This window comes from Pteropus alecto, unplaced genomic scaffold (genome assembly GCF_000325575.1).
Source record: "Pteropus alecto unplaced genomic scaffold, ASM32557v1 scaffold45, whole genome shotgun sequence".
Lineage (NCBI taxonomy): Eukaryota > Metazoa > Chordata > Mammalia > Chiroptera > Pteropodidae > Pteropus > Pteropus alecto.
Window position 1 is genome coordinate 8749774 of NW_006442491.1, and position 22240 is coordinate 8772013.

General features: G+C 36.7%; 1 protein-coding gene across 1 annotated transcript in view; it reads right to left on the bottom strand.

Moving 5' to 3' along the window:
* The window catches only part of SPTLC3 (serine palmitoyltransferase long chain base subunit 3), a 148947-nt gene that overhangs the window by 56944 nt on the left and 69763 nt on the right, over positions 1-22240 (bottom strand). Inside the window, exons 5-6 of the mRNA XM_006921585.2 lie at positions 19519-19643; positions 17455-17548 (exon numbers count right to left, since the gene is read on the bottom strand). Of these exons, the coding sequence (XP_006921647.1) occupies positions 17455-17548; positions 19519-19643 (219 nt within the window). The remainder of the gene's footprint in view (positions 1-17454; positions 17549-19518; positions 19644-22240) is intronic.

A 22240-nucleotide genomic window follows, 5' to 3' on the forward strand; every position in this document is an offset into this window, starting at 1 on the left:
GAGGTTTCTTCTGTCTCTCCCCCATCTTATTTTTGGGGGAGGTGTCAGATTTTTAGGCTTAGGCTGAGACCTAAACTTTCAGAGATGAAAATTGGAATCAGAGAACACCTGGGTAGAGGGAGGGGCCTACGTTTTAGTAAAATTTAACTCTGACAAAGTGACTTGTTGAGTTTGTTTAGCAGGCAGAATAAACCTCCACCGGAGGCATATGGTTTCATAGGCTCTTAAGGGCTCTCCTCTCCTGCTTTAAAAGGCATTGAAATTCCATGTAAAATGCATCTCTTAGGTGTCAGCTTTGTTGCCAGGTTAAAATGAACTATGATAGGTATAATTAACCTTTCTAATTGTTTAGACATGAGCATGTTAGAGTTTAGCTGAGTTTGCATAGAGTGACAGCATTGCTTGGTAGTGGTCTCACTTCTTAAACTTTGGGACCTCACTTTTGACATCCTCCAACTTCAGAGCTTTCGACAATTTAAGCAATGGAATAACTGGCATTTCTTTGCAAAATATTTGGAGACTTCTGGATACATTAATACTAACTTACAATTATTGAGCCCTATCCACATTCCTTCTAAGCACATTCTTTGTATTAACTCATTTTATCCTCTCAATGATCCTAATGAAGAGGTAACTGAATTTTATGGTTCAGGAAATTGAGGCACAGCGAGGTCTGGTAAATTGCCTGAGGTCTATGATCATAAACAGCAGAGCTAGGATTTAAATTCATGCAATCTGGTACCATGACCCATGTTTATAACCACTACCATTTAATGCCATAGGTGAGAGCCATTGTCCCTTCTCCTCAATGTCCGTTGTGATGTAGAAGAAGGAAGGATGTATGTCTGCTAGATTTTTCTTATTAGCTTTTGATGTCGAATATAATCAATGGTGACTTTTCATTTATCTGCAATCAAATATAGATAACTGGGCTTTGATTGAGGGACCCTTGGGAAAGATTTGCCTATCAACACAGCTATGTGTCTAACCTGCAAAGTCTAGAGAGAGAAAAAAAAGGCAGAAGTTCATGTGCATGCTTTTTGCTCATTATATTTCAGATATATTTCTTTGCATCCCTTAAGCTTTCACTTTTTGAGGATCTGAAACAGAAGTATTTCAGATCTAGAATCCAGTCTTAACTTGAAAAGATAGAGATGCTACAGTAGTGCTGACGTGACTGTTATTTAATGGTCACCAGGCATTAGAGACCTCATTTAAAATGCTCATAAAGAGAAACCTAGCAAAGATAAATCTAAAACAGCACAGTTAATATTGGTTTTAACCACTGCACACAAATCTCTCAAGAGGCAGATACTGAACAGTTTATCATTGGTCTAGGCTCAAGTTAGCTGGGATTCTTGGTCTTGAGAGCCTCTCAACTTTGTCTTTTAGTCCCCAGTCTGTGGTTGGGTCTGTTTTAGGGCTTTCTCTAAAGCTGGGTGAAGGCACTGGCTGGTGCATGTCACTTTCCCACACTGCAACCCTGCCAACCTCAATGAAGCCACAAGGTATTTCTTTGATATAGAATTGTGGAGGTATGAGCAATATTTTTGAATGGATCAAGTACATTTAAGAAAACCACATTTAGAACAGCACATAGTTTAAAACTTATAAGTTGTTTATTTCTGGAATTTTCCACTTAATATTTTAGATTGTGGTTGATTGAAGGTAGTTGAGATTGAGGAAAGTGACACCATGGATAAGGGGAGACCACTCTAGTTACTTGATGCAGTCTCAAAAGGCCCTTCCTGATCTATCTCCTGCCTGTCTTCCTGACATAAATTCTCACTGTTGTCCAAAGGACAGCATCCCAACTCTCATTTATGTTTTTCCCCTCTTGTTTGTCTGGAGAACTCCCACTCATCACTCAAGCTCCAACTCAAACTCTTCTGACCAGTAATATAGATTTTCTTTCTTCTCGATGTCCCTGATGACTCATCAATTCTTCTTTTAAGCCCTCATCACATATCTCATTATTTGATTTCATGTCTCTCCTCCTTGGAAGGCAGGGGACCTTATCTAATTCATCCTGATAGTCCTAGTACTAGTACATAGTATGAATACTAAATCTATGTTTGATAATTGAATCAGTTGTCTTTTCATGCAAAAGAATGTAGACCAAGAAACAGAAAAGAGAATGACACTTTTGGATCTAACCAGGAATTATTAGAAAAGCCTCATTTCTGCAGTAATATTTCTTTAACTGCATTTTTTACTTTAGAGTCTGTCTTCACAAGATGGAGTGTTTTAGTGACACTGTATCATTGACCACTAGATGGCAGCCAAGGGAACAAAAAGCAGCTTTCTTAGAGAATTTCAGGGATGATAACCCTCTTTTGCACGGACATCTTATTTTTGCTTTAGGATGGATTCCTAAGATGTTGAAAGAACTCATGTGATTGGGGGAACTAGCTCCCTTTTCTATAATCTACCGTGAGCCTGTTAGTCTCTGAATTGAATAAAGAGATGATTAGTACAAGTATACCTGTTTACTATTTTTCTTCTTTGACTTAGAATTTATAAGTTTTTGTACAGAAATGACACATGATGAGTATGATTCCAATGCCATATTAATAAAAAAAACCCACGTGAACTAAATTAGCAGTCATTTAAAAATTGATATTTTAAGATTTTGAAAAATCTGTACATGCAGAGATTATTGTATTGTTTATGCAATCATAAAGGTCACAGACACATTATAGGCTTAGTCCAAGATTAAGTTAAAAGTAAACACCGCTGAAGAGAAGAGAATTTTCTCTTCATTTTAAAAATAACAAGCAGGACCTGAAAACAGTGGCCATGATGTGGTTTACACATTTTGCAGGTGGGAGTGAGAGGAATCCCAGGCCCTTCTGTGGCAGGGCTTATCGTGCTCAAGGTGAACAGAGTGTTCCCTGGGGAGAGGCTTTGGTGCAACTTCACAAAACCCCTGGTGTCCACATGCTGAGATCCCTGACTGGAGGGAAAACCACATAGAGTCACAGACACTAAACAGGAAAAAGTATGACTTCACTTAGCATGGGATTCTGGACTCATGTTAGCATCTGGTAGTTTCTCTCTGGTTCTTACGGTCTTGCTCTATTATGCTACAGTGTGTGGGTCATGGACCCATAGGGTTCAGGGGATTGTGGCTTATGCTCTGTGGGGCTTATGGGATTCTACTGTTTGAGCAAGCCACATGTTAACAACTGCAAAGGATTTTTAAATAATGATACTTATGAAAGCACTTATACTTGCATTACATTAATCCTCATGACACCTCTGAGGAGTGAGGAAGCATGATTAGGTGTTTGCTTTTTCAGATGAGCACCCTAATGCCAGAAGCTTTGTAAACAATAATCACAACCCCTCCAAAACAAACCAAAACCAAAAACAAATTCCCAAATTCAAACAAACCAACTTTTTGTCAGTGTATAAATAAAACTCTGAGATTTGGAAATTTAAAGGACAAATTTGACACCATCAAGGCACATATACATAGCACTACTGTACAATGTTGTTATAAAGTTGAAATGACACACTATGGGCTTTAATTACCACAAATCTGAGAATCAACAATGCTTTAGACATTATTTGTCACATTATAAGTCTGGCTAACCAAGGCAGTTCCCTTTGGTTTGTGAAAGACTAAAAGAACCAAGTGGGTGTGCTGGGTGATGAACATTTAGCTATCAGAAAAGAAAGCATGCAGGCCGCATTCCAGTGGCTGGTACAAAGCAAGTCCTGGTTTGTCACAGGCATGGCTAACTGGATTACTGAATTACTAAACATCTGGAATAATACAACTATGCCCTAAAAACTACAAACAGGCTTAGGTGACAAATATGTTTTGAGAGCCTGTTGCTGGGCCTGCCTTTAAATTTGAAGCCCTGATAATATCAGCGAGCCTCTGGGATCTGGGAAATCTGCAGATAAGGTCTTGTGAAAAGAGGATACAAGGAAACAAGGAAGCCACTCATAAGAATCTTAGCAGGAAGGTTGGGTGTAGTTCAAAGAGTGTCTTCCTGAAGAAAAGAACTGGATATTTGGCTTCATTCTTACTTTGCTGTTCAGTGACAACACTGTTTCTTCTGTCTCAGCTTCCTTCTTCTTCTTCTCTTATGCAACTGAGCTTTTGTTGAGACATGAGCCTTCACTCACTGCCCATCCCTCAATGCCCTTCCTCTTCCAGGGTCCCTGGTCGTGTTTGGGCTGAATGTCAACCTCTACTTTCCATATGCTGCTCAGTGTAGTTGGTGGTTAATCCTTTGTCCTTGAGTTTAGATACGCCCTCTGGTTCTCTACTCCGTGGGCTACTTGCCAAACATATTTTCATGTCTGCACATGATAAGCACTCAACAGCTTTTATGTAAAGGAAAAGATGGTTAGGTGATAAAGAAATGCTACTTGTTATTCTTTCTAATGCTTTGCTCCTCATCTTTTTTCCCATTTTTCTTGTTTTTTTAAAGATACCCAGTTTCATCCTTCAATATTGAGCCCAAATGTGAAATTATAAGCAATAGGTATTAAATAATTGTGGACAATGATAAAAAAAAAATATTTTTACTTTTAAGATGGTGGGGTAGGGGACTGCCCTGTTGTTAACCTTTAGGGGAAAACATAATTATAATGGTCAACTTTGGCAAGCAGAGCAAATTTTTTCTCAAAGTTACATATATAAAGTCTCTAGTCCATGAAATCAATTAGTACATTTCTGATGATTTTAAAATTTGGTGCTTTAAGCTTTTCAAAGCAGTCTGGGCAAATATTTTGGTTTAAGTTTCCTTGATGGCTATGTGAGCAGTTGTTAGATGGCCCTTGGTAGGTCAAAGAAGCAAATGATCTTTTTGGAAGAGTGTAAAAGGCAGTTGAGAGCAGAGGACCTAGGCTGGGTTTAAGAATGAGAAAGGTGCTAGGGCAGGGCCTGTGTACCTTGGGGAGGGGTTCATACTCACAACTTCTGACCTTGGGGACAAGGAATGAAGGACAAGTAGACTCTAGAACATGGGCACAGAATGCACTCAGGCTCTGGGCCTGATGCAGTATGTAAAGCTTTGATCCTCAGGGAGGGGCCTGTAGAATTAGACAAAGTACTGAAATGGGATCCCTAAGTGGGTGGGGTCAATTCAGGAAGGTGAGATGTGATTTAGGGAATAACATGGGAGCTTAGAGGTCAGTGCTGGGATCCTGTGTCTCAGGTCAAGATGACAGCAAAGTCAACCAGAAAGAATGCTGGCTGTATCTGCTGGACCTAACTGCCCTGACTCAAGGAGAGTTGCATGGGAGATGAAGGCTATTAAGTATTGCCTGCATCATTTTACTATCCAGTGGGAGGCATGAGATGGAAAAGGTCAAGAAAGGAGGTGAAGTGCATTGTACTTAAAAATGAGGGACTCTGTAGTCAAACCTCCTCCATTTAAATACCAGCTCTGCCTCTTTCTAGCTCTGTGTCTCTAAGCAAGTCACCTCACCACTTTGTGCCTGTTTCTTCATCTATAAAAAGGACATAATCATAGCAAGTGTATAGTTGTGAGGCTAAAATGAGTTAGCATATGTAAAAGGCTCATTATAACAAGGGTTCAATACTGTTAGTTATTATTTAAAAAATTAAGAGGCCATAGCTGTATTTATTAAAGTAAAAAATCTAGTTTGAGAGCCCAAATTATACCTTGAGATCTAAAAGGTCATGGCTTATAAAGTAGTCTAAATATTGTTTCTAGGTCTGACCTTCCACTCAAACTGCCCTCATAAGCCTACATTGTGTAGATGAGGTGGGGCTCAGAGTTGTCCCACAAACACTGCACTCTTTGTTCTTCCTCCTCTTGGCCTTTAAATGCCTCTAGGTAGAGTCTTGGTTCTTCTCCACTTTTTTTTTTTTTTTTCAAATTCTTGGCCTGTCCAGCTCGCTGACCTCATGGCAACTCTCCTAGCTGAAAAGACTGTTTCTCCTCTCCAAGGCTAGCTCAAGAAACCCTTTGTGGCTCACTTGAGGACGGAGATGGCCTATAGCCTCACTGCTCCCTGTGTGGTCCCGCACCAATGACATCAGCATCACCTGGAAACTTGTCAGAAATGCAGAAGTCAAATTCTTGGCCTGTCCAGCTCGCTGACCTCATGGCAACTCTCCTAGCTGAAAAGACTGTTTCTCCTCTCCAAGGCTAGCTCAAGAAACCCTTTGTGGCTCACTTGAGGACGGAGATGGCCTATAGCCTCACTGCTCCCTGTGTGGTCCCGCACCAATGACATCAGCATCACCTGGAAACTTGTCAGAAATGCAGAAGCCCAGGCCCTACCCCACATCTACAGTCTGCATTTTAACAAGATTCTGCCCACAGTGACTCCTGTGTACATTAAAGTCTGAGAAACATTGTTCTAGAATCTAGATCGTATGTATTTACTAGTAAAGCAAGCAGATTCAGGGAAAAAAATAACTCAGTTTCAATATATCCAAATCTCTAGAAGAAGATATTGCCCTTTTTTCAGAGAATTAAAACTTACCCAAGAGTTCGAGCTTCTGGCTTACTCAGGGTGTGGATATACTCAGTCCAGGGAATGTGTTTACCAAAGACAGACAAGTGTCCCAAAAAGCTCTGACCCATTTTCTCAAATACACCAAAATTCTAGTGAAGATCAAACTTAGTCCCTGGTTGGAGCTTACGCCTTAGCTTAGGCTGTGCAATGGGTCGGAGAGTCTGTTTTGTGCCATCCAATGAGTCACAAAAGCAAACTAAAGACTGGCTATTTTACTAAAGCTGCCCGCAGTAGAAAATGCAAGGAGATATTCTTACACAAGGACCTACAGCTCTCTGGTTCCTACATGTGGTTTGACAATAGCTAGACTTAGCTAGCGGGTAAGAATATTAACAACTTATTGCAAATACAAGTCATTCTTGATACAAGAGCTTACTGCTTCTCCTCTTTCTCCCTCTCCCTCTCCTCTTCTCTTCTCTTCCCCTTCTTCCTCTCCTCCTTCTCTTCCACCTTCTTCTTCTTCTTCTTCTTCTTCTTCTTCTTCTTCTTCTTCTTCTTCTTCTTCTTCTTCTTCTTCTTCTTCTTCTTCTTCTTCTCCTCCTCCTCCTCCTCCTCCTCCTCCTCCTCCTCTTCTTCCCCCCCATCCCCCATCCTCCTGGCTATGGAAGTGAATAGCTTGTGTAGAAACAGCCCTCAACAAACCACAAGTGGAAATTGGTAGATAAATACCCCAGCTTGGCCCTGAGGTGAGATAACACTGTGGTATGTCTACAGTCGTGTCCAGAATTTCCTAGTAGGATTGAGCTCCAGTTGTCTGTTGTGGTAACTTGCTTGGCAACATATCCTTTATTGGCCACCTTCTCTTCTCTGTCTCCATTCCCTGCTCACCAGCTGGTGCTTCTTGAGCTCACTTCCTAAATAAATGACTTGCACTAAAACCCTTGTCTTAGAATATGCTCCTAGGAAAAATGAACCAAGACAAGAGCAACAGACTTGAGTTTGAATTTTGACTCATCATTTACTACCCGTGTGACACTGAGTGGGTCATTTAATCACTTTGATGAGTGGTTTTCTCTTAATAAGTGAGGATAATAAGGAGAACTATGAATTTGGGTTTTTGTTAAAATTAAGTGAAGTGGTTATGTAAAAGGATTAATGTAGTGTTTGGCACCAGTGAATGCTGAATAAATGATAGTTATGATCTCAGTAATTGTCCACATTCACTCTCCAGGAAGACTTAATCCATGGTGATAAAGAATTCTGACACCCAATTTTGAATTTAGCATTGCTAAAAATGCACTTTTGAGTTTCATTGGAGAGTAGCCTTTGAGTGTTCTGATTTTGTTCCCTTCTGAAACTTTTCCTGTTTAGTCTTGTCTGTTCCTTGTTCTGATTTTGTGGGAAATAGAGAAAGAGAAATGATGAAGTTAACTTGAAGTTAGTGGTCTGGCCTGTTCACAAAAGATTCAAAGTTTATTATGATGGTCTGAATAGGTTTAACTTCATCTTGGGCATATTTTTCCCACACAGAAATTGAAAATTCAAGGGTTAAGAATTTCAATTCATTTATAGTTGCTTTAAATAACAAAGAGTATTTTCTAGTACTGCTCTACATAAAATAGAACCTCCTCTCCTCCAAAAGCCAAGGGAGTATCCTTAAATTATAAACAGAGGACGTGAGGTGGATGAAAGTCTAGGGGAGCAGAACATGTGTAGAGTCGTATGAAATCCCATGAACCTGATGTTTAAGAACATTCTGGTTTAGGTGACTATCTTCAAGAACCTGTCTCACAAGTTATTAACTTTTCTCCTCATACACACATAGGAAGGCAGCGTTATATCTCTGCAGATCTTTACAAAATTTCCACATTATCATTTCAATCTGCATGGAATGCATATTAAAAATTAAAGCATCATTGTTTACTGAGATATTTAGTATTCACCTGGGGCTTGCAGAGCAGGAAAGAGAGCCAGCATATTATAACCCCATTTAACTCCTTCCCTTCCATATACATTCGCTTTCCCTCACTTCTCAAGTAAGAAGTCTGGAGATAAGGAATCTGGAGATACCCCTGCTCACAAAGGTGGCTATTTTTGTGATGTAAATACAATAGTAGAGAGAGTATGCTTATTGGTAAAAGTCATATTGAGCATTAAGGTGAGTGGGAACAGGCTTTGTGTATCTGAGGATGAAAGTGTATTAGTTTCCTATTGATGCTGTAAGAAATTAACACAAACTCAATGTCTTAGAAACAACACAAATTTATTATCTTACAGTTTTGAGTCCAGAAATCTGAAATGGGTCTTACTGAGCTAAAATCAAGACATTTTCAGGGTTGCTTTCTTTTCTGGGAGATCTAGCAGATAATCCATTTCCTTGATTTTTTTCAGCTTCTAGAGGCTCTTGGCATTCCTTGGTTTGTGACTTTCTTGCATCTTCAAAGCCAGCAGTGGCTGTTAAAGTCTTTCTCACATCACTCTTTTTTTAAAAAAAATTATTAAATTTATTGGGGTTACATTGGTTAATAAAAATATATAGGTTTCAAATGTATCTTTCTATAATGCATCATCTGTATATGCATTGTGTGTTCACCACTCAGTCAAATCTCCTTCCATCACCATGTATTTGATCCTTTTTATCCTTCTTCCTTCCCCCTTTCCCTCTGGTAATCATCATACTATTGTCTATGTCTATGAGTTCTTGTTTGTGTCTTGCTTGTTTGTTGCTTTCAGTTTTATATCTCACATGAATGAGATCATGTGGTTCTCAACTTCTTCCATCCTACTTATTTCACTTAGCATGATATTTTCGAGATCCATCCATGCTGTAGCAAATGTCAGTATTTCATCTTTTCTTATGACTGAGTAGTATTGCATTGTATATGTGTACCACATCTTCTTTATTCAATCATCTATTGAAGGACACTTCAGTTATTTCCATGTCTTGACCACCATGAATAATACTGCAATAAACATAGGGATACATATAACTTTACGAATAAATATTTGCCAATTTTTCAGGTGGATACCCAGAAGAAGGATTGCTGGGTCATGTGGTAATTCTATTCTTAATTTTCTGAGAAACCTCCATACTGTTTTCCATAGTGGCTGTACCAATTTACATTCTTATCAGCAGCATATGAGGGTTCCTTTACCCGCACAATCTCTCCAATGCTTGTTATTATTTGTCTTGTTGATAATAGTCATTCTAACAGGTGTGAGGTGATATCTCATTGTGGTTTTGATTTGTATTTCTCCAGTAGCTAGTGAAGCCAAACATCTTTTCATATATCTTTTGGTCATTTGTATGTTTTCTTAGGAGAAGTGTCTGTTCAGGTTCTCTGTCCATTTTTTAATTGGATTGTTTGGGTTTTTTGTTGTTGTTCTTGTCGAGTTGTATGTATTCTTTACATATTTTGAATATTAGGCCTTTATCGGAGGTGTTATTTGCTAGTTCTTCGCCTGTTCAGTTGGTTGTCTCTTTGTTTAGTTGTTTTCTTTTTTTGTGCAGAAGCTTTTCAGTTTGATATAATCTATTCATTTATTTTTGCTTTCAATTCCCTTGTCTTTGAGGTCAAATTGATAAAATCCTTTTTAAGATCTGTAAGTTTAGCACCTATGTTTTCTTCTATGTGTTTTATTGTTTCTGGTATTGCATATGGTCTTTGATCTATTTTGAATTAGTTTTTATAGATGGTAACAAATAGTTTCATTCTTTTGCATGTGGCTTTCCAATTTTCCCAGCAACACTTATTGAAGAAGATTTCTTTGCTCCATTGTATGTTTTTTGGCTCTTTGTTAAAAATGATTTGCCATATATCTGTGGGTTTATTTCTGGGCCCTCAATCCTGTTCCATCGATCTGTGTCTGTTTTTCTGCTAATACCATGCCATTTTGTTTATTCTTGCTTTGTAGTATAATTTTGCCAAAGCCAGAAGTATCACACTTTCTAATACTCCACAGTTAAGAACCGCTTTGATTATACTGGACCCATGCAGTTAATCTCTTTATCTTAATGTTGGCCGAGTAGCAACCTCAATTCCATCTGTAATCTAATTCTTCTTTGCCACATAATATATATTCATAGATTCTGGGGATTTGAACATGGACATCTTTGAGGGGGCATTATTTTACCTACCACAGAAACATAATAGAATTTCATGAATTAGATGATAGACTTCTGACCCTTGCTGCACACATTTTTCTATTAGTTGAGAAGGGCAACACTTATATGGATAGCTTCAGGCTTCACCACTGAGCAGCTGGATGTTCTTGGATAAGCTGATTTGTAAACTCCTCATTTGTAAACCAGAACCTACCTCCTGGGATTTTCCACAGAATTAAAAAAATACATAAGAGAAGGACATTAGCTCAGTATTTGGCACAGAGTAGATTCTCAATAAGTGCTAGTTGCTGCTATAAAATAACCACAGCTAATCTTTGTTATAAAGACATAGATAAGAACTATTATTATTTTCTGGGAGTACAAAGGGAGGGAATGAAGAACAAATTATTGGACGTTTCAAGAGCTTTGTAAAATTGGACGATAAAATGAAACTCTTGAATTATAATTTCAGGAAAGAAAGTTTGAAACAAAATTTTATTTGGAAATAATTCCAAACTTAGAAAAATTGCAGGAAAAAGAATACTACAAAGAACACTCATTACCCTTTACCCAGATTCATCTATTAACACTTTATACCATTTTCTTTATCATCCAATTATCTATCTATCTATCTATCTATCTATCTATCTATCTATCTATCTAATCTATCATTTGTCTGTCGGTCTGTCTATCTATGTATTATCTATCCATTTATCTATCATTAATCTGTCCATCTATCTCTGTATATATATGTGTGCGTACACACATACATTAACAATTTTTTTCTGAATTTGGACTAAGTTGAATATATCATGGCCCTTACTCCTAAAGATTTTAGTGTGTCTTCTCTAAGAATAAGGACATTCTCTTATATTCTATAGCAGGGGTCAGCAAACTTTTTCTGTTCAGAGTCATATAGCAATTCTTTAGGCTTTGTGAACCACATATGGTCTCTGTCACACATTCTTCTTTGTTTTTTACACAACCTTTAAAAATGTAACAACTATTCTAGGCTCACAGGCCATAGTTTGTCTCTCCTGGACTATAGGATGGTTATCCACTTCAGTATATTTCACACTGGTTACTACTCTTATCCAGTATTATCTAACTTACTGCCCATATTCCAGTTTTGTAAATTGGCTTAGTAATGCCCTTTATAGCATTTCCCTGCCTCCTTCTAAAGCCAGTCTAGGATCAGATATTGCACTTAGTAGTCACAGCTCTGTAGTATCCTTTAATTTGGACCATCGCCTCAGCCTTTCTTTGTATTTTATATTAACATGTTTAGAGACTACATTCTGCTTTTATTTTTTTAAATAAAACATTTCTAATTTGGGTTGTTAAATGACAAAATTCAGCATTCTGCTCTGAATACTACATAAGCGATTTTGAGTCCTTAGAGTATCACATATGGAGATACACAATGTTTATCTGCTTCTCATTGATAACAATGGTTGTTACCAGCTGTCCAGATGTTGTCTGATTTTTCCTTGATATAGTTACTATGTTTTCCTTTGGGTGTAATTTCACTGGAATTGTTATCTTGAGGTTGGAATCTGAAGAAGAAGATAGGAAATAGCTACATAGAGTGATATGGGCTGGACCGGGAGAAGCAGGTTGAACTGCTCTGTATCCTTGGATCATTTACTAAGTAGTTGGAATGAATGGAAAGACTCAATCTATAGTTGAACTGCAACTGTTTATACGAATATTTAAAATTAAGTTGTTTTATAGGGCTTTGCTCTATAAATTTTTCCATTACATTGTTTTGGCTAAATCATTTGTATTTTATATTAGTGCTTAAACAAAATTATGAAAACAATCTGTACTGATGTATTCACGTTATTGGCATCCACTCCATATATCCATAGATAAGACCAGTATTTTTGGCAACTGTTTGTGGAACTGGATTGCAAGTGATAATTGTCTATTCTCTTTATATTTCAGCCTTAGCCAATAAGAAAAGAAGCACTTCTAGTCACTTCTGCCCCTCTCCTCACCAAAAAGGAGTTGCTAACATGGTGGGTCAGGGCCTGACATTCCTTGGCCATGTTGGCCATGGGAATCTCTCTCAAGAAGCATTAGCCAAACACTATTTCACTTCCTGACCTAGATGCTACAGGCTCTCAAGTTTCTTGCCTCCATGTAAACCAAGAACAGCTTGTCTTCCAACTTGTTCTATTTTCGCTTCTTTGTCAGTGACTGGGTGGGTAAAGTAGTTGGGTGAAAGGATTCAGGTTTTGCTGAGCCCTTCATTTTAGAATAATCATTCATTCTCAGTTCAGGGGAGGAGGAAGCAGGAAGTCACACTTGGGTGTCGAGTTTCTGCCCCAGCAGAAACTGTATTAGTTATCTATTGGTGGCCAGAGAAGCTGTATTAGTTATCTATTGGTATGTAACAAATTAGCCCCAAATTTAGAGTATTAAAACAATAAACACTTATTATCTCACAGATTCTGTAGATCAGGAATTTGAGAATTTTAGCTGGTTATTCTGGACACTTGTGAGGCTACACTCAAGATGTTGCCTGGAATTACAGTCATCTGAAGGCTTGAGTGAGACCAGAGGATCAGTTAAGATGCCCTGCTCCCATGGTTGTTGGCAAGAGGCCTCAGTTCTTCTTCATAGGCTGCCTAAATATCTTCACAAGTGATCCGAAAGAGGAGAGGCAGAAGCCATACTGTATTTACAATCTAACCTTAAGACTGACACATCATGTCTTCTATTATATTATTTGGAACATGCAAACCAATCCTGAGACAATGCAGGTGGGGGCTATACAAGGGCATAAATACTAGGAGATGAGCGATCATGGCCATCTTGGAGGATCGCTACCTACAAATCTTAAACTGGAGAATAGGAAATGCTTGGTTAGTGATTAACAAAACTTTCACTTAATCTCCCTGTTGGGTATGTATGCATGTCTGTCTGTCTGTCTGTCTGTCTATCTATCTATCTATCTATCTATCTATCTATCTATCTATCAATCTATCTATCTAAATTATCATTATCATCATCTTTATAGAACCTCCAATTAGGCTTAATTTAAAACAATAATACACGTGACATAGAGAAGTAGTAAGAGAATTGCAATGGGGACAGCTGATCTTTACACTCCATAAGTAGATGGTTTTTTCCATCTGTTGCTGTTTAAAGATTTAGCTTAATTCAAAGTTTATATCTCTATTTCCATCTCCATTGGACATATGAAAGGGCTTCCAAATACTTTGAGCAAATCCAATTCATCCAGGGAACAGCATGACATGAAGCAAACTGCAGATACCTTTTATTGCTTTTTTGAGTGCATCCAACTTAGCTTGTTTATCTTAGCAGCTCTACATTAACTGGCAGAGGCATTACTTTTCAGGATCTTCTTCAATAGTTCAGCCACACAGTTAGGCCACACTGGGGGTCTTGTGGCTCTTTGCATACTCTAGATTATTCTTCTGTTTGAAATATCTTTTTCTCATCTCTGATTAGAATCATTTTAATCCTTCAAAATCTATGACAAATACTATCCATTTCATGCAATCTCCAAAATGAAATGACCTCTGCATTATTCTCATTCACCATAATGTTTGCTACTGTCCCTTAGTGGTACTGGTGATAACAATAATAAGGATAATAATAATCATAACAACACAGCAGGCACAAACAATTCAGTAGTTTCCTTCACCAGATACCATGCTAAGTAAGCACTTTATGTGTCTCTTCCAACTTATCATAAATCATGTATTGTAGTTATCCTCATTTTGAGAATAAGTAAATTGACATCCAAGATGGTTAAGTAATTTGCTTAGGACAACATGCTAATAAGCTATAGAACAAAAACACAAATGCTTGGGTCAAAGCCTATACTTTTTTAAAAATACCAAATCAATCATTTTAAATTTATATATGTTGTATGATAATTATATTTTTATGAAAAATTATTTATAAGGAAATATACAGATCTTAAGCATATAATGTAATGAGTTTTAATAAAAATGTAAGCTTCACTCCAACTAAAATATCAAACATTTTTACAAACCCAGAAAGTTCTTTTATACCTCTTCTTACCAATTCCCTCCGGCACCTTGAGATACAAGCATTGTTATGATTTCTGTTGCCATAGATCATTTTTGCCTGTTTTTAAATTTGTTATAAACAAATTCATATAGTATATCCTCTTTTGTGTCTGGCTTATTTCATTATAATGTTTCTTGAGAGTCATCCATGTTGTATGTATTAATAGTTTATTCCTTTTTTTTATTATAGAGTCATATAAATAAGACACAATTTTTTTTTCCCATTCTCCTATTAAATTTAGGGCTGTTTCCAGTTTGGGGCTATTATGAATAGAGTTACTTTGAATATTCTTGTACAAGACGTTTTGTTAATATACACTTTCATTTCACTTAGAAATTCTGAGGTATGGAATTTTTAGATCATAGTACAGAGATGTGTTTAGCTTTATAAGACTTTGCCAAAGAGTTTTTCAAATAAGTAGTATCATTTTACCTTTCAACAATGGCAAAGAGTTCTAGTTGCTCCATATCTTTGCCAACATTTGGTGCTGTCATCTTTTTTTATTTTAGCTATTCTAGTGGGTACATTGGCCAAAGCCTGTACTCTTAACCACTGCCTGTTATCGCTGTGGTCTTTTTTATGCTTTAACCCACAATACAGTTACTTTCATACACATCTATTTCTCCTACTAGATTGTAAACTTTCACATAGCTAAGATGTTACCAATTGTTTTTATGGTTCTCCAAAAGCTTAACACAGTGCCTGAATCAGAAGAGGTGTATTATTATTTTTTTACTTCTTTCTCTTCATTTTTTGACTCCTTTTGCCAACTTTACACCAGAAGTATAAAAGAGTGCTTGCTATGGTGAGAGGAAGAGTGATGATAGTTAATATGATGATGTGTATCTGGTGATATATTCCAGGGCACACTGACAAGATCCAGGGTCAGCCTAAACTAAAAGAGGATAGAAAACAAGATTCTAGGGTTTATATTCCTCATTGTGAATCAGAATTATATGGGGGAGCATGGAAAAAAATTCAACTGCCTTGACCCTCAACCCAGATATTTGGAATCTGTTGGCTGGAGGTGGGTCCAGTGATTGATCTTTCATAGATGTCTTCTAGAAGCCTCTATTGTACAACTGGGAACATTGGCCACTGTTCTCAGTAGAATAAAGTGAAGAAATGGGAGGTTAACCTTGACTACAATCTGATTCATTTGTTCCATACAGGTAACAATCTGAATATGTCTCCCTCTAGGAATGAGATTATCTTATTTAACCATATCTATGGATGGAGCTACAGTTGAATAATTGTCAACTATCCTCTTTATCCTTTCCCAAGTAGACAAAAGCTTTGATCGCCAATCACCCTCATGCTAAAGATTCAAAAGAGTGTTGCAAAATTGTCTCTTAATAAACTCACTTCTTGAAACTCTAAAAGATATTTAACTCCAAACATGAATCCCCAATGCTGTCAAAATAATGAGTCTATAGTTGACAATCAATGATAAATGAAACAGAACTTGAGGAATATAATGTGGTTTATCAGAGACTAACCAAAATTGAGTGTCTGATGCAAAATTAAGAAATAAAGTCAATGTATTTTGAATTAACATTGACCTGGATGTCATAGTTGAGTTATAGGTGTGAAAGACCTTGCCTGAATGGGGTGAGGGCCTGGTCTTGACTGAACTTGACTCCAGAATATCCATATTCAGACATCTGCTGAAAGTGGTTAACTAAAGGCATAACTAGACCTCGCCCTACTCAGTAAGAGCAGATTTTTTCATTAGAATAACTCTACAAGTTCGAAAAGAGGTTCACTTTAGAATTCTCCTATGTATCTGCTTTACTTTCCATGGGACAATTGTTCTTGGGTTTGAGATTTCTGTGAAGTGGACATAACAGAACTGTAACAATTCTCCCTCAGTTCTTTATCAGTTTTCTTCTCACTTCATTCTTTGTTACTTCCTTGGAAGATGGATTGGAGTGCCAAGGAAGATGAATAGGTAAAAGTAGAGAGGAAGCAGGAGAGAAAGATGGTGAGAATAGATAGAAATCAAGTGTATGTTTGCACGTGTGTAGGAGAGGAGCATTCCGAGGACAGTAATGAAGAATTGGAATCAGAAACTAAACCAAGAGGATTTTTATACATCTTAGTTCAACGCTCTTATTCTGCAGATGAGAAAACTGAGTACAAGAAAGATGAAAAGATTTACATAAAGTGATGCAACAAGTTGGGGCAGAGCTGGATGATAGAACTCAGGTATTCACCACCTGCTTCTAAGGATTTCTTAATATTTCTCACACTGCACCATCAAGTCTCTAAGAAGAAATAGCCTCTGCCTCCTCATTACCCAACCACAGAACACAGAGCCTGAAAGGGCTATTCAGTGAAGTTGAATAGACTGCTTTTGTGTGTGTGTGTGTGGAGGGGCTGGTGGGGGGGCGAGAGTGTCTGACCATGCGGTGGGTGGGGATAATGAAAGGAAGCATTATGCTAAGGAAGAAGATCACTTCTTACCTGACAATAAAATAAAACAAATAAGTCTTCAAATTTCCCAAGGCAGAGTAACAGAAAAAGAAGAGTTATAACACTCCTAATAATTAAATTGTAGTCCTAAAGAATTGGTCATGTCTTCAGAGGTCGTGCGGCAAGACCACTAACCGTGACACTGATGTGTTTGGGTTATACTTAGCAATCTGAGCGTTACATGCACGTCAACCAAATGTTCTGGGTCAGCAGAGGTTAACAAGCCAGTAGTGAATATAAACATAATTGTGTTTCATTAGGCTAAGTTCCCAGTTTGAAGAGCAAGGACAAAGCCCCATCAATCACTTCCTTCTAGAAGCAAGCTGTACATGTTGAATAAATACATTGATACTCACTGTTGTGTTTGAAGATCCTTATGGTTGCACCTGAAATTCTGGCCCCAAGCACAAGAGATGCATGGTTTAACTCATCGCTTAAAATGAGGCATCCCTGTTCAGAAAATAAACACACAAAACATAGGTCAATAAATAAAATTAAGTAAAAACAACACGTATAAACAGAAAGACACTGCAACGCTTGAAACACAGATTCCCAAAACCTGTTTCAATTTTACAAGGCCAGGAGTTAACTTGGTATCTGTAAGAATAAAATACCATAGAGCAATTAACAGATGAAAATGGGTATCGTTTTAAGGGATTACATCTTTAATCATTTACATATGGTTCTCAGCAGAAAAGGTCATTTAAGATCTTGGTTAAGTATCAGCTAGCATCCAAAGGATTGATGTTTGAAAGGAAAACTGATATACTTTTGGGTGGGTTGTAGAATTTCTGGGGCTCTTCTATCCGATGCTGATTTATTTGGGACAGTTTTAGTGTACTCCATCTGGAAGGCAAGGGTCTTTTTCTGCAGAACATTGCAAATTCTTGTTTTCTGAATTATCATTCTCCATTGTATTGATATCCATGTATCATAAAAGATAAAAGCATTATAGATAAAAGCATTACTGCTTTACAGTTAAAAAATTTGAATTTGCTTTGGAAAAATATTAATGACAATTCAGTCTGAGGCAAGTGGAAAAAGGGAAATCTAATTTACTGCTTATAAATTACTCTTTGTAAATTTTTTTTTGTTTTAATTAAAAAAAATTTAAATTATGAAATTGCTCCGCCATACCAAAAATGCAGATACAAACTATGGTAGCCATTTGTCTTCCATGGCTACCCAGAATCTGAGTTCTTCCTTGCATTTTGGAAAGTTCAAACATGACATGTTTTAAGTTTTTGAGGCAGGAACCAGCAAAATTGTCACAATTCTATACTCTAGGCCTGTGTGTGTTATAATTTTTTTGGTGAACATTTGAGAGTTATTTATAAACCTCATGTACTTATTAAAAACAAGGACATTCTCCTATGAAATCACAATGCAATTATCACACCCAAGAAATTAAATATTTCTATAATACTGTCATCTAATATACAATTCAAATTCATATTTTTCCAACTGTTCTAATAATATCTGAATGTCTTTTATACATTTTTTTTCCTTTTATTTTTTAATGCAGAATCCAATCAAAGATCATACATTATATTTAGTTATCATGAGTCAGATATTTTTAAAACATAAAGCTGGTTATGACATTTGTTTTTACTTAAAATGAACCAATCATCTCCCCATTTTTCTCAGGAAGAATTTCAAACATCTTAACATGATTTATACTGTTAGGCTCTTTGCAAATTGGCAATTGCCTCCCTCTCTGGTTTCTTCTTCACCCACTACCCTATACTGAAGTTCTTTCAAACCTTGTGTTTTACAAATGCTACTTCTTCTTCCTCGTCTTAAGAAAATAACTTATTTATCTTTACAGATAATTAAAAGATTAAGTGCTCACGTCACCCAATTTGCACAAGCATCCCAATCTTTCTCAGGAAAAGTTTGAGGCACCTCTTTTGTCCTTCCCCATGTATGTACAAACCCTTTTTGTAATAATCATCCTATTTATTTGGTGCGTTTTTTCTCCCACTGGACTGTAAACTACATAAATTTACAAGGCACAGGTCCTGTTCATCTTTGCATGCCCTATATATCTTGCCTCATATGAGGACTTCGTGGATTCTCAATAAGTGATTTATTGGATAAATAAAATGAATGAATGATACAAGCAAAATGTTTTGTTTAAATAAATGCTTAATATGTGTTGACTACATAGCAAGTGGTGACTTGGGAGCCTAAAAATTCAATCAATTTTGCTAACCCATCATGAAAAATGAAATTTGACCCACTTCTAAGGCTGCAATTCTATAAGCAGAATATCATGATTAAGAGATTTGCTTGATAAAGCTGGTACATTTATTTAAAAAGCTAGACACCCAATCAGCTTTTCCTAAGAAAAGGACCTCTCAGAGTTATAATTCTTAGGGATAATAGAGCAGAAGATAATTATGTTAATAAATTCTCACCTTTCCAACTAGTGCAGGGATATTCATTGAGTTAGTTGCAAATCCCATCCCAAAGACCATGGCTGCTTCTACATTCAGGAACTTAGCCACAAGGTCCTCCAACTCTTTATGCTTATTTAAGGTTCCTGCAAATGAAATGGCAGGATGAGTAAGTCTTCTCTTTTCAACAAATCCAAGATTGAAAACTCAAATTCCAGTAATTACCCATAACCAAAAGACATATATAAGAGTGTGCATAGCAGGTGTATTTGCCGTAAACCCAGTTTAGAAATAACCCAAATTTCCATTTACTGTAGAATGGATAAATGCATTGTGGGGATATTTTTATAGTGGAATGCAACACAGCAATGAGAAAGAACAAACTATTACCCCATACAACAACATGAAAAAAATCTCACAAATATATGAATAAATGAAAGAAGTCAGACACATATATTCACACAGGTTGTATGAGTCCATTTATGTAAAGTTTACAAACAGACAAAACTAACCTATAGTGTTAGAAGTCATCAGGATAGTGGTTTATTTTGTTGGAGCATGAGGAGAGCTTTGAGATTCTCCAAATGTTTCGTTTCTAGATCTGGATATTGGTTACACGGGCATGCTTGCTTTGTGAAAATCCTTGGAGCTGTACACTTATGATTGGTGCACTTTTCTATATAAATACTTTATAATGCAATAAAATTTATCAAAAAAAAGAAGAAAAGAAAGAAAGCCACAATGTCTCTCTTTCTCCTTACCCTATATCCCACAAGTAATTAAATTATAACCCCTCACAGGTTCCCCACACTAAATGCAAACAGGTCTCATGATTTTCATAGATACTAATAACTCTAGTTATAACTCATTGAACCTCCAGAATGTGCTAGATTTCAAAGCCCACTACTTAGGTTATCTCATTTAATCTTAAGAGTCCAATAATGCAGATATTATTACTTTACAGACAAGAAAACTGAAGTGTAAAGAGGTCACAGATAAAAACCAACATGTAATGTAGTCTAACTCCAAAGTTCACATTTTTACCACTCTACTATTTTTTATATGCTTATTTTCTGACCCCTTTTTATACATAATTCCCTCACGCCTTACTGAGAGCAAACTTTAATGCACCCATATTTTTCTGTTTGCTCTAACTTCTAGAGCTGCACCATCCCATGTGGTAGCCACAAGCTACATGTAGTTAGTGCAATAGAGAAACTAAGTTTAAAATTTTATTTAATTTTAGTTAATTTAAATTTTAAAACTGAAGCAACGTAAAATATTTCCCATAAAACATAACTTTATTATTTTGGTAGAATTACATTTCACTTATTTCACTCTAACCAATGAAAATTTAGTGTCTGAATTAAGATATGCTGTAAGTATAAAATATACACCATTTTTAAGGGCTTAATACAACAAAAATAATGTAAAATAGCTCATTAATATTTTTATATTGATTGCATGTTTAAATAATAGTATTTTGTATATACTGGGTCAAAACGTATTATAAAATTGAGTTTACCTGTTTTTTTAACTTTTTTTTAACATGGCTACTAGAAAATTTTAAATTACACATATGTCTTGCATTGTATTTTTATTGGACAATGCTGCTCTAGGTGATACAATTAATGGAACAGAAAAAAGTACATGTGAGGATATGCTGTAATTGCATCCTTGGAATGTAGGGGAAGATTTAACTCAAATTTAAGTTAGAGGAATATCATTAGCATATTCAGAATTATTATAAACATGCTTCTTTCAACCTAATAATCAACATATTTTACTATACAGAGTGAAATATCAGAATTTTATTTAAGTTGGTAAATTAGTCTGCACTAAAATGGCAAGGGATTAAACTTTAGAAGGCATTGAATGGTTTAGAGTTTTGTTTTGCATTTAATATGGAAGTGGACATCTGATGATTGAACTTCGTATTTCCTGAGAAGTCTCACTGTCATATCACAGATGACTGGTAGCCTTTCTTCTTAAACCAGAATTCATTTGTTCCTCAATGGTCAGAAACCATAGTAAAATAAGTATTCCAGCAAAACCAATCTTACTCAAGATTTTTAGGGAAATGTTAAAACATTAAATTATAATTTAAAAATGTAATATTAAATATATATTATGGAGTAAAAAGAGAAACTGAAATGTAAAGACAAAGCATGATAACATAATCATTTGTCAGATTTGTTTCTTCCAAACACAGGCTGCATCTCAAAGGGAATGGTCTGAGAATAGGTAGTGAAAAGACCATTGGCCTGGGCATGAGGAGACTTGGGTTCTGGCTCCAGCTTTTTCACTGAAAAGTTAAGTGGTCCCACGGTTTCCAGAGAGGTTGGAAGAGGTGCTTCCTTGATGTTCCAAGTGCTCTTTCACCAAAGATAATCATTTTCTTGCAACTCCCTCTCACTCTTTGAGATCCACCACACACGACATCTTTTCTGGGATGTTATTCCCAGCTTCCTCAGGCAAACTTCATCACTTTCTCTTCTGAGATAGCATAGCTTCATAGCACTTATTAAGCTGAACTGAGGATGTTCATGGAGTAATCTTTTTTATTATAGAAAGAGCCTTCAGGGTGCAGATACTGTGTGTGAGATGTTCCTGGCAACCACAGTTGCCTAGTGCAGTATTGACACATAGTAGGTGCTTGTTGAATTGCATGCTATCTTTAGATGGAGAATGAAGACAGAAACGAGCCAAGAGTAGAGGATGGCCCAGGAATGAGGGCCAAGAA